The sequence below is a fragment of the Dermacentor variabilis genome, unplaced genomic scaffold (assembly GCF_050947875.1).
Source record: "Dermacentor variabilis isolate Ectoservices unplaced genomic scaffold, ASM5094787v1 scaffold_12, whole genome shotgun sequence".
Lineage (NCBI taxonomy): Eukaryota > Metazoa > Arthropoda > Arachnida > Ixodida > Ixodidae > Dermacentor > Dermacentor variabilis.
In genome coordinates, this window is record NW_027460280.1 from 37,464,093 (window position 1) to 37,482,258 (window position 18,166).

The window sequence follows — 18,166 nt, forward strand, 5'->3', positions numbered from 1 at the left end:
AGCACCTGAGATTCTGTACTGCGCAACCCACTTTATCATAGTCTCAGGTCCTAAGGCCGGTATTACTTTTATTTTCATGTCCTGTGTGATCTCACAATACATATCTGTATCGCAGTGAAGCTTACATCAGCCATTATGGAACGCATACAATCGTAGAAAAAAGAATATTGCGCTTACTGTAGCTCCGTTCTTCTTTGCAAACATCAAAGGATGCTTCGTCAGGCATAAGGCGCAAAAATTATAGATTAGTGGGGACATCTTTAAATTTCCCGCACCAGCTTATGACATCATGGATTTCAAAAACATTGAATTTGGTCCAGATAACTTTCTTTAAGGGGTCCCTGTCCCTCACCAAGTCTGGCCATTTGGAGCTGACAAGCACTGTGCATACAATGCGCTAACGAGCCTGTCTGCTAAGTATTACATCACTACATGCTGTAGAAAGAGCTGAAATTTCAAACCGGACGCCGTTTGCCCTTCTCATCCCGAGTGCCGTGCTCCCAGCCGGAGAGTCTACGTATGTTGTACAAGTGCACCTACCTACATCGAACTGCTATGATGTCGCTCATAGTGACACGTGACTTGGAGAGAATTATTCAAACAACATCTGTTATTTGTGTAATCTGTTGCTTCAGTAGACGAATTAAAGTTTAGAGAAATAATAAAACACACAAACCGAATGTCTGCGTGTTCTTGTTGTGTCTACTTATTCTCACGTCGTGCAGTCACACATGCAGACAACTAAAGTATGTGATTTTCTACTGTGTTCGAGCGTGCGATCATGCTCTGTGACCCGCTCGTGTCTGCCTCAGTATTCGCGTAACACCGACTTATAATACCGCTAGTCAGGTACCGCTCGTGGACAGCGCACAAAATCATGTGCTATGCGAAACAAGACCAACGCAACAGCTCACGTGCAATGCTATCAGTGGAAGTGCACCGCACAGTAAAAAAAGCGAGAGGGAAAAAAAATGATGGCAGGGCCTGTTACATATGCGTCATGCAATCCTTGAGCCCCTGTATGGGAGAATACAGGGAAGGAATTTCGCTTGCAGAGGCTAGACGGGGCAAGTGGAGATAGTGTCTCTCTTGTCAGTGGCCCTGCCTGACAAGAGAGACAACAGAGTGGCCCTGACCTCCTGAAATCATGGGTTTGCGGCACCGAAATATTTCTATCTTGGCTATTAATGAACCAATTTGAAAAATTCTTGTGGCAGGACGCTCTCTAGAGGGCATGTAACAACTTCCATCATATAACCGAAACTTTCTGTGTGGTCTGGTGTGGGTCCCTTTAAATAATGAAAGGCTACATTGCACTTCTAAAAAACTAGGCTCAACCCAGCAAGTTTTGCAAAAATTTCCTGCACCAAAATGGCACAAATATGAGAAAATACTTCGAAATCTGTGATCCAACAGTTATATATGCTGGCACTTTGGTTTCAACAAGAATTTTAGGAAAAAAGAAAGATTGTTCTTCATTTTCCTGCAGAATCCATGAAACTTTCATATGCTGAACCGGTATTAAGCAGGTGGCAAAGCAGAATCTACATATGGCTGTGACCACTATTCTGTGTTTCTAAAGGCACCCCCACATTTGACCTAACTTTTGCCATGGCGAGGTTGCAACATCTAACTCGCAATGTAGGAGTTACACAAAAACTGTCCCGTAAGCTCAGGTTCCACAAGCATTCAGGCATTGCACCCCCCTCCTCTTCCTAACAGAGTTAAAAAGCAGCTTTTGTTTTAAAACTTTTTGTGCTCAATCAAACAGGGATGAAGAATAGAAGCAACACAAGGACAAGTCCTCATCCTTGTGTTGCTTCTATTCTCCGTCCCTGTTTGATTGTGCACAAAATGTTTTAAGATGAATCTGTTCCAACTAGGCCGACTCGCAGTTACGCTTCAGCTTTTGTTGTTGGTAGACGAGTTCCAAATTTTACCAAGAGTCTCCAAGTAAATAAAATAAAATGGTGGGGCTGTATGGTATAGGATGTTATCTTGGCATAAGTTTTGGAAGCATCTCCTTGCATATAGACCCTCTTACGCAATTATTTTACTTCTATGTGATAAGGTAGTTCAATCAGGATACTTTTTTCAATCTTTCCAAATTTTCTAGAAAAATACTTTTTTCTTCACATTTTCTTTTATGCCTTCAAAGGTTTTGTAAATTTCACATCTCCTTGTGCTTTTGTAGAACATACCAGAGCTACATAGCATTAACATATTAATAAGGCCAGTGTTTAGTCCACATAAATGTATATGCACAGCATAGCACAACTGCTATGCTGCCTTACTTTAGCAAGAATGCCAAGTTAACCAGAGTTGTGCTCATAGGAAAGCTGATGAGCATGTTGCATAATTCACAGGATGCATTTGTATATAAAAGTTGACTTAATGCAGCATTATTGAGGACCCTGTTGTTACAGCAGCCTATTTCTATGCACTTATTTTATTTATAGTCAATTTGCATAGGTTGCTGCATGGTATATGACTGCAGCTAATTGAAGGGTGCTGGCATTTTTCATATGAGAATTGTGTAAGAGGATTATAGACATTTTGCTCCATTAGCCAATATGTACACAACTGTCACTGTGGTAAGACCATGGCCTGGCTTTCTAGACATAGTCCTTGCCTTGTCTTTTGCTGTAAATCATGTTACTTGAAATGTAAAATGCTTCAATGTAGGGTGTTTGCTGTGTAATGGTTATTTTTCTGTATTGTTTTTTTTTCTCTCTCTCTCTTTTCGTATGGTGAATGTGTAGGCCCAGAACCTGGAAGAGCAGAATGGCAAGCTGACACAGGAAATTGCACAGCTCAAGAAGCAGAATCGAGACCTGGTGAGCCCTGTGCTCGCTCTTGTCTTCTCATGCTCTTCTTGAAGTCCTATATTATGCATTATGCAAACAATTAGAAGTAAACATTAAACATTGCATTTATTTTATTTATCTCCTTAATGATTCCATTTCAATCTTAAATCTTATATTATATTGTGTGATGATTATGTAATAACATTATTTTCACCCTTTATCTCTCCAGTTTATGTCTGGGGTACTGTAAAAAAAGTTAAGCCTGGCTTGGCCCTATGGTGCACATCTACACTCTCAATCAGCCCAGCTCGATAATGGCCATACATAAAGCTAAGTGTCTGCTAGCCAAAAAATAGGTAGCTTGTCTATTGAATAGCAAAGGTGTAATCTGTTGTACTGCCGTAAGAAGTCGCAGTATAGAAGATATTATCCAAAACAAAAAGTTGACTATCATTTCAGTCTTGACACAAAGTTATCACTCCTTCGTAACCTCATGCACACAATGGCATTACCAACCCGGTTGAGCAAGAAACAAAACATAACTCTTATCTTTGCAGACGTTTCTTGCAAGAACTGCAGCCAAAAGTTTTTATCAAAGTAAAATTTGCTTAAAAGCACAAAGCTAACATATTTCTTGCGTTCATTTGCAGGCATTCGTTGTAGCAAAGTGTTGTATGCAAAATTCTATCACTGAGAATGCAGAGCCCTGTATTGTCAATACTGTACTGTATCATGGTGGGAGGGAATGTATGCCTTGGTTTGCACACATGCAGCCGTATAAGTGGTATTCACGTTTTTCTTCACTTGGAGTCAGGCCCACGTCCAGCCCAAGGGCAAAGCAGTGCAAAGGTGGTCCAATTCTGGTGTGCACGCATCTAGTTTAAAAAACTGGGCACTCATGTGCTGAACTGGTGGGCCTGAGCCTGACTCCATCCCATGGTCGTACCATGCTTTCCTACTTGCGTATTCAACTATATTGTTACAGGGATGTTGCGAGTATAGAAACACTATATTTGCCATATATATACAGGCTGAGTCAGAGTAGTTAAGATGGCTGACCATCAACGACACGCAGCAGCCAGTGTCTCCGATCTTCTTCGTTCTCTCTCTTGTTTCATCCTTCCATAACAATATTTTGAACTTCTGTGGCAGAAAAATAACTGGAAATAACAATCCTACTGATAGTCAGCACTGCAGTTAAATACCATTGCTAGGTTTAAATATAGGCCAAGCTTATAAATAGGATCTTTGTTTGCCTCCTGAGTGAAGAACCTGCTTTTAAGCCTGGTTCATTATGTCAAGCAAAACAAGCAAACTACTTTCGACGATATGCTACAACCTGATAGGACGAGTACAGCTTGGGCTTGTGTGTTAATTAATGCAGCCGCACCACAATGCCTGCTTGTTCTGAACCTTAATTGACAAATCGTGTTCTGTTTTTCTTGACTTTAGTCATGCCTCTGATAACTGCGTAGTATTTACATGCATAGAGCTTGTTGTATAGGTTTTTGTTATGGCTGGCTTACCAAAGCCTTTCTTCAGTATTTGTGCACATTGTTCTGTCGAAGTTCAACCATGTGTTTATGTGAACAGCTTTAACTCTTTCTCTACCACTGACAAGTATAGTGGAACCCCAATTATACGACTTTCTCGGGAGTGCGAAAAAGTGTCGTAAAATGTGGGTGTCGTAAAATCCGAACGTAAATTATGCCTATAAGAATACTACTTATTTCGCGCGACAGATTTACGAGAAACTTCAATGCAAACTACTAACATACTCTGCAGGGCTTGGAAACCTGAATTACCAAAAAAGTAAATGCGATAATAATTAATGCTGCAGCACGGGTACCAATCAAGCTTTATTCAAACAAACCTTTACGGAACTCCACTGCCCACTGCTGTAATTCCCACCAGCCGGTGCGAACTTTAAAAAAAGTCGGTAAGTTCCTTTTGGACCTGGTTTGATGCGTGAACCAAGTACTTTCGCTCGAGTTGGGCAACATCCAAAAGGAGGACCTCTGCGGCGTCGCGTGAACAGATGAAGTTCCAGATGCCGTCGATGTGCCGTAGCACCTCGGTGAACATGGTAGGCACAGGCACAGCATTTGTGTCGTCGTCGTTGTCCTCATCCGATGTCGCAGCGGTGTCGGCACTAGGCAAAGCCTCCTCGGTAGCGTCATCCAGCGACACTTCGCCGCAGATCCCAATGTTGTCGTCAACCTCCAAGTACTCTGCAAAGGTCGTGGTGAGGTTTAAACCATCGAAATCATCGTTGGCGAAGCCTGCATCGGCCTCGAGCGGCATTGAGGTTGTTGCATCCCCAGCAGAGGAGACAGTCTCTCGCTTAAAGCCACAGTGCTTGAATGAGTTAGCGATTGTGCTTTGCGACACTGTGTTCCACGAACTGGCAATAAAATGCATGGCGTCGAGCACAGTGATCTTTTTTTTTTTTTCGACTCACTGCACTCCATAGCTGCCAGCCGACGCTGCACTAACCTCTTCCGGTACCCTTGCTTGATGTACTTAATGATGCCAGCATCCAGTGGCTGCAGCAAGCTTGTGCAGTTGGGTGGAAAAAAAAAAACCTTTATGTTCCTCAGGCTGGACATATCAGGTGGGTGGCACGGTGCATTGTCCACGAAAAGCAATATTTCCCTCACCTTAGCACCCATTTTGTTATCCAGCTGCTGCAAAAAAATTGCTGAAGAGAGAAGACGTCATCCACGCATTTTTGTTGAAATTGTAGCTGCACGGCAGCGTCTTCAACTTCTTAAAGCACCATGGCATTGCAAACTTTCCAACAACGAGCATGGGCAGCCTCTCGGAACCGTCCTCGTTAGGACAGAATAGTGCCGTCACATGCTCTTTACTACGCTTGCCGCCATGACAGCTGTAACCCTTAAACGCAAGGATTTGCTCGGGCTGCATATAGTAAAAAATACCGCTCTCATCGGTGTTGAAAACGTCGCAGGGCTTGTATGCAGCAATCATCTGCGGCCTCGACTCCATCCACTCGTTCACCGTCGAAACGTCCACAGAAGTGCTTTCTCCACAAGAGCGACTGTACACAATTCTTTTTCGTTTTTCAAAGCGATCCAGCCGCCTGTTCGACGCCTGAAAGTCGTCGATGCCCAGAGGCAATGCCACAAGGTCCGCCTTTTCTTTTAGAATGGCGCCGTCAACGTTGATTGCAGAGCTCCGTGCTTGATGCAGCCACTTGACGAGAACTTTTTCTAACTTCTCATGCTGTCCTTCTTTGCCGCTTTCCGCTTGAGCCCGCACTTGTTGGCATTCTGCAATATCGCTGCTTTGTTTGCCAGGATTGTCTTAACCGAAGATTCGGGTATCTTAAGGTCCCAGGCAATGCTGGCTTTCGTGGCTTCATGCCGCTTTTCCGCTTCCTCGATAATATTCAGCTTATCGCTGAGCGACAGAACTGTCGGCTTTCGGGACATCATGCGTCGCGTTCCTCCACACAACTCAATACCTCCGCTGAACGCTGGTCACTAGGATTAAAATGAAGAACACGTGCAATAAACCTAGGCCCCTCCACGCTAACTTGTCGGCAACCGGCTGCAGGGAAACTGGAAGGAGAGAAATGCTTCCCCAACACGAAGAGAGGCGACGCCGCCGAGAAGATAGGGAGAAAGTGGTTGTGGAGAAGAAAAGGCGCTATTTCAGCACAGCAGGCGTCGCGGGCGGCTGCTGGTAGGGAGGAGAGGAATGCTTCCCCAATGCAACAAGAGGCGACGCCACCGAGAAGAGAGGGAGAAAGTGATTGGAGCAAGGAAAGAGACCCGCGGCACTTTTATTTCGTCCACCGTTCCGTCTCGCGCTTTGCGAGGGTCGTCGTATAACGTGGTTCAGGCGTAAAATTGCGTCGAATAATCGAGGTTTTTAATGCATTGCTTCTATGGGGACTTTGCTGGGACTGCGCTAATCCGTCTTAAAACCCGGGTCGTCGCAAAATTGGGGGATGTATAACCAAGGTTCCACTGTATAGTCGTCATCAAAATTTGCATCAACGTATAGATGATTACGGGTATAGTCATCATGCAGCGGAAATCTCTGGGAAATTTGGTACACTTTTTGTCATTTCTTGTGGTACAGAAAGTATTAATGAAAAAGCTGCTAAATTGATTTTTGTGTGTTTGCATATCCTGAAATCTGGGACGTAATCTTATGCAGGCATCTAGCCTTGAGGCTGAGCAGAAGCAGCGTCAGCAAGAAACACAGCTGCTAGCACGCAAGCTAGCTGAAAAGACCAAAACAAGTAAGATTCCTGGGCAGTCCACATTTTTGTCAGATGAAATTCTACAGGTGGATGATCACTGTAGAATTTCATCTAATGCAGGATAGAGGCTAACTAGACACGAGTGCCTTTGCCTGTCAAGTGGGTTTTATTTGCTTACATGCCCTTATGGGTTCAGCAGAGTACTGTGTTGGGTAAGTTGGTGCATAGCTAAACTGACATACTGTGGTGTAAAGTAAAAGATTGAGGAAAAAGTTATTCAGAAAGAGCGCCAAATCTAAAAGGCTGCTCAGGTTATGGGTCTTCACTTTAAAAACACATCTAAGTATTTACCTTTGCAATCATTAACAGATTTTTGCAAGTTTTGACAAATCTAGTTTTTTACAATGAGCTGCAACAATGCATTAGTTAGCAGATGCATTAGCCTTAGCAGATGCATTAGCCTTAGCAGATGAAGGAACTAAGTTCTCAAATGCGAAGGAGGCCTTCTCCAGAAAAAGGGGTTGAGATGTGACAACAAAGACACCTTTTTTTGTTGACCTGAAAACCATATGATGGTCTTTGAAAAAAGTAATGACTTTTTTGATTGAAAGTATCAGGTTGAACTGTGTTCTGATTCCTCATGAGTGAGTCAGCACCCTCAAGAAGGCAATGCTTGCAGTCTTCATCTTGAGCTCTCAGAGAGACGCTGCAGTTCAGAGCTGAGCCGGAAGTTTATGAGGTACCTTGGGGTCAAGGTGGTATTTTGGCTCTTTCTGTCTCTCCCTTTTTTTCTCATTTTTTTTTTTCACTTTGTGCCACAGTATGTAGCATTAGCTGTGTGCTTCTTGATCTACAATTTACAACTCAACTGAAGAAAAAACTAAATTAGGGCAGGTGGGCATGGTCTGCATTCCTCTGCCATGTGCAGTGGGGTGCTGATATATGAAGAGCTACCAGACATGAGACAGGTTTGTTTTCATTTGTTAAGGTTACGAAGGCCATGGTTAAACACACCATGTTAAAAGAGTAACTCTCCTCCGCACAAAATTTTGTTTGCTTCTAACTGCTGTTACTAAACCTGTTTCAGAAATTACTGTGCTAGAATCCTCTACGGTTGGTACTTTACAAGATCCAGTGTATAATTAAATTTTCTTATCGGGCTTGGCCCCATAATGACACATGGTGATGCGTGGCCTACCCATTTCGGAACCGGAGAGAAACTGCTGCGCGCGCTTGGAGAGCAAACAACACTACTGGTGCAGCCAATCCTGTGCCTTTCTCCCCCCCCCCCCCTTTTTTTTTTGTCTCTCTCTCTTGACCCCCCTGCGCATGCGCACGGGGTTGTGCTGGAGGAGTTTTCGATGTACAAACGACAGACAGACGGACAGACGAATCGGGTAGCCATATAAATGGTAAATTATATGTATATGGCTAGCGCAATGGTAAAAATTATGTGCTCACATGTCATGCTACCACCACCATCATGCTGCAAAGGAGGTCACTAGGCCTTTGTCATTCTAGAAAAGTTTCAGGTGAGCTCTCCCAACATGCTTCAAGCACTTATCCATTCTACAAGCTCGAGTAAAATTGCTCTTTCTGCACTGATTTCATTTAAAATACAAATGAGCCTAGCAGATTGTCATGATACAACACATATTTTTTTTTGTTTCTTTATTGATTGAGTAATGCAAAATACAGGTAGTTTCGATATTTCATTCCAGTCACATAGAACCTTAATTAACAAAGTTTACTGTATAGGTAAGTTCATGTATACCAATAAAACCCAGTTAGTAGTGGAATGTTTCCCCTTTCATCCTCTGCCATGTCATCATCATCATCATCAGCCTGGTTACACCCACTGCAGGGCAAAGGCCTCTCCCATACTTCTCCAACTACCCCGGTCATGTACTAATTGTGGCCATGTTGTCCCTACAAACTTCTTAATCTCATCCGCCCACCTAACTTTCTGCCGCCCTCTGCTACGCTTCCCTTCCCTTGGAATCCATTCCGTAACTCTTAATGACCATCGGTTATCTTCCCTCCTCATTACGTGTCCTGCCCATGCCCATTTCTTTTTCTTGATTTCAACTAAGATATCATTAACTCGCGTTTGTTCCCTCACCCAATCTGCTCTTTCCTTATCCCTTAACGTTACACCTAACATTCTTCTTTCCATAGCTCGTTGCATCGTCCTCAATTTAAGTATAACCCTTTTCGTAAGCCTCCAGGTTTCGGCCCCATACGTGAGTACTGGTAAGACACAGCTGGGGGGGTATAAACTTTTCTCTTGAGGAATAATGGCAACCTGCTGTTCATGATCTGAGAGTGCCTGCCAAACGCACCCCAGCCCATTCTTATTCTTCTGATTATTTCAGTCTCATTATCCGGATCCGCAGTCACTACCTGTCCTAAGTAGATGTATTCCCTTACCACTTCCAGTGCCTCACTGCCTATCGTAAACTGCTGTTCTCATCCGAGACTGTTAAACATTACTTTAATTTTCTGCAGATTAATTTTTAGACCCATCCTTCGACTTTGCCTCTCCAGGTCAGTGAGCATGTATTGCAATTGGTCCCCTGAGTTACTAAGCACGGCAATATCATCAGCGAATCGCAAGTTACTAAGGTATTCTCCATTAACTCTTATCCCCAGTTCTTCCCAATCCAGGTCTCTGAATACCTCCTGTAAACACGCTGTGAATAGCATTGCAGAGATCGTATCTCCCTGCCTAACGTCTTTCTTTATGGAGATTTTGTTGCTTTCTTTATGGAGGACTACGGTGGCTGTCGAGCCGCTATACATATCTTTCAGTATTTTTACATATGGCTCATCTACACCCTGATTCCGCAATGCCTCCATGACTGCTGAGGTTTCGACTGAATCAAATGCTTTCTCGTAATCAATGAAAGCTATACATAAAGGTTGGTTATATTCCGCATATTTTTCTATCACCTGATTGATGGTGGGAATATGGTCTATTGTTGAGTAGCCTTTACGGAATCCTGCCTGGCCCTTTGGTTGACAGAAGTCTAAGGTGTTCCTGATTCTATTTGCAATTACCTTAGTAAATACTTTGTAGGCAACGGACAGTAAGCTGATTGGTCTATAATTTTTCAAGTCTTTGGCGTCCCCTTTCTTATGGATTAGGATTATGTTAGCGTTCTTCCAAGATTCCGGTACGCTCTAAGTCGTGAGGCATTGTGTATACAGGGTGGCTAGTTTCTCTAGAACAATCTGCCCACCATCCTTCAACAAATCTGCTGTTACCTGATCCTCCCCAGCTGCCTTCCCCCTTTGCATAGCTCCCAAGGCTTTCTTTACTTCTTCCGGCGTTACCTGTGGGATTTCGAATTCCTCTAGACTATTCTCTCTTCCATTATCGTCGTGGGTGCCACTGGTACTGTATAAATCTTTATAGAACTCCTCAGCCACTTGAACTATCTCATCCGTATTAGTTATGATATTGCCGGCTTTGTCACTTAACGCATACATCTGATTCTTGCCAATTCCTAGTTTCTTCTTCACTGCTTTTAGGCTTCCTCCGTTCCTGAGAGCATGTTCAATTCTATCCATATTATACTTCCTTATGTCAGCTGTCTTACGCTTGTTGATTGGCTTCGAAAGTTCAGCCAGTTCTATTCTAACTGTAGGGTTAGAGGCTTTCATACATTGGCGTTTCTTGATCAGATCTTTCATCTCCTGCGATAGCTTACTGGTATCCTGTCCAACAGAGTTGCCACCGACTTCTATTGCACACTCCTTAATGATGCCTTCAAGATTGTCGTTCATTGCTTCAACACTAAGGTCCTCTTCCTGAGTTGAAGCCAAGTACCTGTTCTGTAGCTTGATCTGGAATTCCTCTATTTTCCCTCTTACCGCTAACTCACGTATCGGCTTCTTATGTACCAGTTTCTTCCGTTCCCTCCTCAGGTCTAGGCTAATTCGAGTTCTTACCATCCTATGGTCACTGCAGCACACCTTGCTGAGCACATCCACATCTTGTATAATGCCAGGGTTAGCGCAGAGTATGAGGTCTATTTCATTTCTAGTCTTGCCGTTCAAGCTCCTCCATGTCCACTTTCGGCTATCCCGCTTGCGGAAGAAGGTATTCATTCTCTGCATATTATTCTGTTCCGCAAACTCTACTAATAACTCTCCCCTGCTATCCCTAGTGCCCATGCCATATTCTCCCACTGCCTTGTCTCCAGCCTGCTTCTTGCCTACCTTGGCATTGAAGTCGCCCATCAGTATAGTGTATTTTGTTTTGACTCTACCCATCGCCGATTCCACGTCTTCATAGAAGCTTTCGACTTCCTGGTCATCATGACTGGATGTAGGGGCGTAGACCTGTACAACCTTCATTTTGTACCTCTTATTAAGTTTCACAACAAGACCTGCCACCCTCTTGTTAATGCTATAGAATTGTGTATGTTACCAGCTATATTCTTATTAATCAAGAATCCGACTCCTAGTTCTCAACTCTCCGCTGAGCCCCGGTAGCACAGGACGTGCCCGCTTTTTAGCACTGTATATGTTTCTTTTGGCCTCCTAACATCACTGAGCCCTATTATATCCCATTTACTGCCCTCTAATTCCTCCAATAGCACTGCTAGACTCGCCTCACTAGATAGCGTTCTAGCGTTAAACATTGCCAGGTTCATATTCCAATCGCGGCCTGTCCAGAGCCAGGGATTCTTAGCATCCTCTGCTGCGTCGCAGGTCTGACCGCCACCGTGGTCAGTTGCTTCGCAGCTGCTGGGGACTGAGGGCCGGGGTTTGATTGTTGTGTTCATATAGGAGGTTGTGGCCAAGTACTGCACTAGGGTGGCCAATCCTGCTCAGGTGAGTGAGTGCGTTACCCGTTCTGGTCACCAGGATCAGGCCACACTCCAGGCCTGTTTATGCAATTTTATCAACACGCGGTTGTTGTTGGGATTTTTTTTTTTTTTTTTTTTTTTTTTTTGATTCGGTGGAAAATTGCGCGGCACCGGGATTTGAACCACGGACCTCTTGCACGCGAGGCGGGTGTTCTACCTCTATGCCATCGCTGCACTCTCTGCCACTCTCTGCCATGTGTTTGAGCTGTAATACCGTCAGTCATGAACCAGCTCGCATATTTAAATGCCATTTATTTTTGTCTGCATTTTATATCTTGCCATGAACAAACTAACCTTCATTTGAGAAATATCCTTGTTTTCCTGAGCTTATCTTGGGTTATTGTGCTGGCACTCTCATTTTTGTTTCCTGCACAGTTGAAAAATTGACAACGCAAGTTGAAGATGCTGAAAATGAACAAAGAGTGATGAAGAGGCGGCATATTTCAAGCATCAAGGTATGGCCTCAGCATGCTGATTGCATATGCTCTTCCTGTTGTCATGTGCCACTTATATTTTATATGTGGGCTTCTACTAGAAGAAGGAAAAAATATTCATCTCTAGGTTTTAATACATTATGTAAAGAAATATTTCAACTGTGAATGGCATAAATATATCTGCAAGCTAGTCATGGCATTATGCTTGCCACTAATGCCCTCCTCTTTCTTAAATGTGAGGAAAGCAACAAGTTGGGCACCTAAACACACATAAAAGCAAATGGCACATCTTTCCACTGTAAAGCACAATTTTATTGTGAGGAGTGTGAAAAGCGTATTACTTATGTCCAATTCAGTAATTCGTATATGCAATATAAAAATGCTTAAATTGGAAGGACCTCATTCTAATGACAGCTTTTGGTATTGCTCTCATTAAATTAAGCTTCTGCTGTTACGCAGCGCCTTGCTAGACAGCTTGATTTTCCCACCTGTGTTTTCCATCTCACCCGCCATATCAGTGGCTCAGCAGCTATGGCATTCTGCTGCTGAAAGCGATCCCCAGCTGCAGTGGGAGTAGAATCCTAGACCCTCTTTCGTGGCAGAGATCCTTGGTCTTGCCTGTCCGCTAATATCTCGCTCTTTTCTTGTCCATTCATAGCACATGTTCTTGGTGGCAAAAGAAACTTTGTTTGAGATGGTGCATGAGGACACCTTGGTTTGGTTAACTTGCCACAGAGGAAAAGTGAAAAAGAGCACTGCATGGTACTGTGACTCTCTAGCATTTCTAATGTAGGCTTGCAGCAGCTAGCAAGCAAGGATAAATGCAGAGCGCAGAAACAAGTAAATGTGGGGAGGAAGGTTGTGCCTACGCTGGTTTTTCAGTCATGTAGATGCTCGCATTTTAATTGCTTGTAGTACAAACTGTTTCAGTACCACATTTCTGGTCAGTCATTTTTTATTTGGAACTGCTGAAGGGGATGTGTATTATTTACTTTTTTGGGACAGAAAAAAAAAATTGCCGTAATAACTCGAGCTATGAGGACGTGAGGTAATGCCCCGGGGATTTCTTTTTCCCCCTTTTTTTTCCTTTTCTTTCTTTAACGCCTCTCCTCTCTTGTTCTATAATATGTCTCTTCCTCACCACGGCGGCCGCATTTCGATGGGGGTGAAATGCGAAAACACCCGTGTACTTAGATTTAGGTGCACGTTAAAGAGCCCCAGGTGGTCGAAACTTCCGGGAGTCCTCCACTACAGCGTGCCTCATAATCAGGAAGTGGTTTTGGCACGTAAAACCCTATAATTTTTCTCTTCCTCACAAGGTGACACAACCCCTCCACCATTGTTTGTGTGGAGGAGCATGCATTCTGTTATGGTTGGTCATGTTGATTAAGTGAAAATCTCACACAGAGCTTTGTTTTGTTATTGCAATCTTGGCAGTCGCACATGCATTTGAGTTAAAAAATAAACAAAAATGAAACAAGATTGAGGCTTAACTACTGTAACTAAAGCAGCAGCACATTAATGGGTGGTTGAGCTGTAGCCACCATTTTTGTAGCCTGATTGCCTGGCAAGCATAAAAACATTCCTACTGATGATTTCCTTACTACAAAAAAAAATTTTTTTTTTTACCGAACACTAGTGCTGTTTGCTGTCTCTACAGCCCAACCTGCGACTACTTGTAAGTAAAAGTAATTCTAAGCTAACAGGGACTGACCAAAGATTTTTTCACCATATTGCAGCATGAACTTAATTGCCCAAGTCCATGCCTTGTTTTGACTATAAAGTATGCAGTTTTCATGAAAAGTTTGAGCTCTATGTGCTAGGTAAAAGATATCAAGAAATGTTTCCACAGGAAGCTACAAAATATGTGATTCAACCATGTACCAGTAAGTGAAAATAAACAATATAATAAGGAATTTCACTTTTGCTAAAATGTAACAATAAGGAAACATCACCATGCTGAAATTCTTTGCAGTGGCAGTCTTTTCATGTCGCTACACAACGGCTCATTCATATTATACGTGCTAGGTCTTGATTGAAGTTCCGCTTTTGCAAAAGCCGAAATTTCTGCAGTCTACTTTGTTGGACCAAAATAAATATTGTCTTTGCCACACCAAGAGTAGGTCAGCTTCCCCCCAAATTTGCTGTCGTATAGCCAGAATTGCTGCCACCTCCATGCCTGTGTTTTGCCCTGTGGGACAGGAGCTGTCACGAGAGCTGCAGCTGACTAAGAAGCGACTTGAGCAGCAGCAGGATGCCCAAGGTAGCCCCCATCAGGGCTCAGCAGCTGAGCCCCTAGGCTTGGGCTCACGCACCAGCTCCACAGCTTCACTGGAGACCCTAGGATCAGGACCCAGCCAGGTGGCCAGCAATCACCCCACAGTCACTTTTGTCAATGCAGGCAGACCCACTGTGCCGGTGAGCAGCATATAGTCAACTGTGTCTTCGTAGCATTGTGTGTGCACCAGAAGCAAACAAGACATGGCTATGCGATGAAAATGCATTCTGGAATTTAAGAAGCATGTCACTCTCATTAATGAGCATGTCAGTGCCACATTGCTAAGTATGGACAGCTGGGCTAGTTGGTTGTGATTAGCATTATGAAACATCGTTCCAGCGCACAAATGAACAAGGACGAGAAGAGAAAGACAACACGAACGCCAGATGGAAAACAGGGCAGGGGGAGGGAGGGGGGGCTGCTAGTGCGCAGGACCACCCAAAAATATTTCCTTGGTCTAGGCAACAGTCATCAGATGTGTCAAACCAAAAGAGGAAAGGAATAAAAGCAAAAAGTGAAAAAAGGTGAACAAGCCATTCCCTCTCTTTTTTACATCACTCAGTACAATCTTGCTCATCTCCCGCCCTACCTAGCTGATTCGACACACCCGTTTGCCCTGAGATAATCAAGTTCTTTTTTCCCGAGTACAACAGAAGGAGCACTGACACAGTAATCGTTTTCATTGGAGATACAAAATGCTTCAAAAATTTCCCGGTTTTTCTGATTGCTATATCTGCGCAACACACATGTTCGTTCGAAAAACGCCTTGCATGCTGGCTTGTGCGAGCAACGGCGAATGTGTTCAGCTAAATGACCAGCGCCACTTAGTGAAGTAGCATTCCTGCGATGCTCTAGCAAGCGTTCATGTTCGTGTTGTCTTTCTCTTCTCGTCCTTGTTCATTTGTGCGCTGGAACGATGTTTCATAGTGCCACATTCATGCATTAGTGTACTGTGCTTTATAATTCCCATCAGAAAAACACTTATAAGTGTACTTGGATAATGCAACCGTGTTCCATTCACTTTTAATTCACATAGTATGAGTAAGTAGCAAGAAACCAATAGAATGCAGTTTGATCATAAAATGGGTTTAGATGTGGGAGGAATGCCAAATGCAATGTTGGCCTTTCTGTTATTCCTCTTCCATTTTCTTTACCATTAATTCGGCTGCTTCTGCTTATCCTCACCCCCTGCCCTATCCCTCATGAAGTAACAGTAAGTTGTGAGCCATGTTCATTCTACGTTCTATGACCAACCAGGTTATTTGAACCCATATTCCAGTAAGCTACATTCCAACGTGAGAATTTCTTTATGCCGTAGGGGAGAAAAGAGGAACGAAGGGTGCTCGATCTTTAGTAGCAGCCACGTGAAGCCCAACAGACGACACCAAGGAAAGTATAGGGGAAATTAACACTTTTTTTATTGAACCATTTACCTAATTAAATGGTTTCATAAGGACAGTTAATTTAAGCCTCATCTGTAATTAATTACAGATAACGGTTAAGTTTACAATAACCTTAATATTTCTAATGAAGCAAAGGGAAATGAAATGTGCAAAACAAGACAATTTTGCTACTAATGAACCCAACAACAGTGGACCCGCTTGCCACTTTCTTGGGTATTTACATATATATGTTTATAGTACCATTGCCCTGGAAGTGTTGACCACTCACAGCCAAGGCTGTGCATGTGATCATGTAGCATGTGATCACAGGAGCTGACAGCTGGCCAATAAATCCTTATACAGGGATTCACTTAACTTGAGCCAAGCTATAAAAATAAGCAAATGCCACACATCTGGACCGAACCGAGGTAAGGTTGTTCGCTGTCACTTGGAGATGCTCAGATTACTTTTTTTGCATTCTGCCTAACCACATAATTAATTTTAATTAGTTAATCAACTTCTATGTTGTTGTACTTAGATGAAACATGTCAATGAGAGAATTGTAGAGCAACATGAAAACTTCTAATACAGCTTTCTGTTTCTCAAAACGTGCTACATAAAAGTGTTTTTCCGAGTGTGAAAGAAGCCTGCGAATACATGCAAAGTGCCTCGTGCGGCCAGTTGCACAGCAATGTTGCATGTATTCACTTGCAAAAATGAAAAGTAAAAGAAAAGACAACTTTGCTGTGCTGCCCTTGAGAGTCAAACCCACAACGTTGCTATGCAAGTGCTACTCTCACTATGTATTGCACTATGCAATACATAGTGAGATTAGCACTTGCATAGCAAGGTTGTGGGTTTGACTCTCAAGGGCAGCACAGCAAAGTTGTCTTTTCTTTAATTTTTCATTTTTCCTTTCCTTCACTAAGAATACCAAGCTTATTGTAAATTTAGCTCTCCTATGGAATTAACCATACATTTCAATAAAAATAGTCAATTTCTCTCATACTTCCCTTGACTTCACATGATTTGTATCATAGAGATCGGCTGTTGCATGACTGTTGCCTTGCAAGCTCTATACACCATGCCATTGTCATGAGTGAAGCATGGTGCAGGTGGGCTGTGCCTTTGAGAACAAATAAAATCATACTGCTCACACAAAAGGCATCTTTTACACTTGTGAGTAAACTGCTGGCTAGCAAAAAACATGGAGTATAATATACTTTCTTGAAGTTAACGCACACTTTTTCTCTAAGTAAGTTGACTAAAATTGCATGCACGTTTGAGTCAAATATGAGAACAAGGCCTTAGTACCACATCCTAATGCCATTGTCATCAAGTCTGCCCCTACATGCGCTTCTGTGCTCAAAGAGGTGCTGCATGTGCTGTGCATGCTGCACTATTGCCACGTGCGAATCCCCCCTCCTCAAGGCATGCATTAAACGCAGGTTCACAGCCATGTGACAGAAAGAGCTGTTGCTTGTGCAGTGCCATTGCAGCTACAGCAGGGTGATTGCTGCTCGCCACAAAGGGCATGTTAACAAAAGCAATGTGCCCCATATCAATACAAATTTGTGGTGTGCACAAACACAATGATTGGCTATTATTTGAGCAGCAGTTAAAAGCAATAATTACTCGCCACATGACTCCCTGCAACAATAGTGCCTTTCAGGGTACTCAGCCATGGCAGGTGCTGCATTGGATTTGTGGTGCTATATTATGCTATAGTATTACCTGCGCACAGCTGCTTTATGAAGTTTATTGGCAGGCGAGTTTTAAAACGAGCACATGTTGATTCCTTCTTTCTTTGCTGGAAGCCAATGCTGAGACACGCAAGCCCACAAGAAATACTTTGCATGACCAATACTGTCATGTGGAATTTGTTTATGAAAGCCCATCATGCTTGCAGCTGACTCCCACAAGCACAAGGAAATGTAGCACATATTTACAGATGCTATTTACAAAGAGTGCATGTTGCAGTCAAGAAAGTCACTTTTTTTTGTCTGACCATGAAAAATTGGGTGCATGTTGCAGTTAGGGCACGTTAGGAACTGAGCAATTGTAGTAGTCATCACATAAGATTGTGCTACAGAACTGAAGGTGTTCAACTCGCAACCTAGTTTCCCTAGCTGGCATGATGCTCCGAGGCCTAAT

At 43.1% G+C, this 18,166-nt stretch overlaps 1 protein-coding gene across 5 annotated transcripts in view; it reads left to right on the forward strand.

Annotated features, from left to right (window-relative positions):
- The window catches only part of LOC142565928 (coiled-coil domain-containing protein 186-like), a 150,576-nt gene that overhangs the window by 75,007 nt on the left and 57,403 nt on the right, over positions 1–18,166 (forward strand). For all 5 annotated transcript variants that reach the window (XM_075676547.1, XM_075676545.1, XM_075676550.1 and 2 more), the window contains 4 exons: positions 2,763–2,837; positions 6,996–7,080; positions 12,294–12,373; positions 14,555–14,770. In XM_075676547.1, coding sequence (XP_075532662.1) covers positions 2,763–2,837; positions 6,996–7,080; positions 12,294–12,373; positions 14,555–14,770 — 456 coding nt within the window. The remainder of the gene's footprint in view (positions 1–2,762; positions 2,838–6,995; positions 7,081–12,293; positions 12,374–14,554; positions 14,771–18,166) is intronic.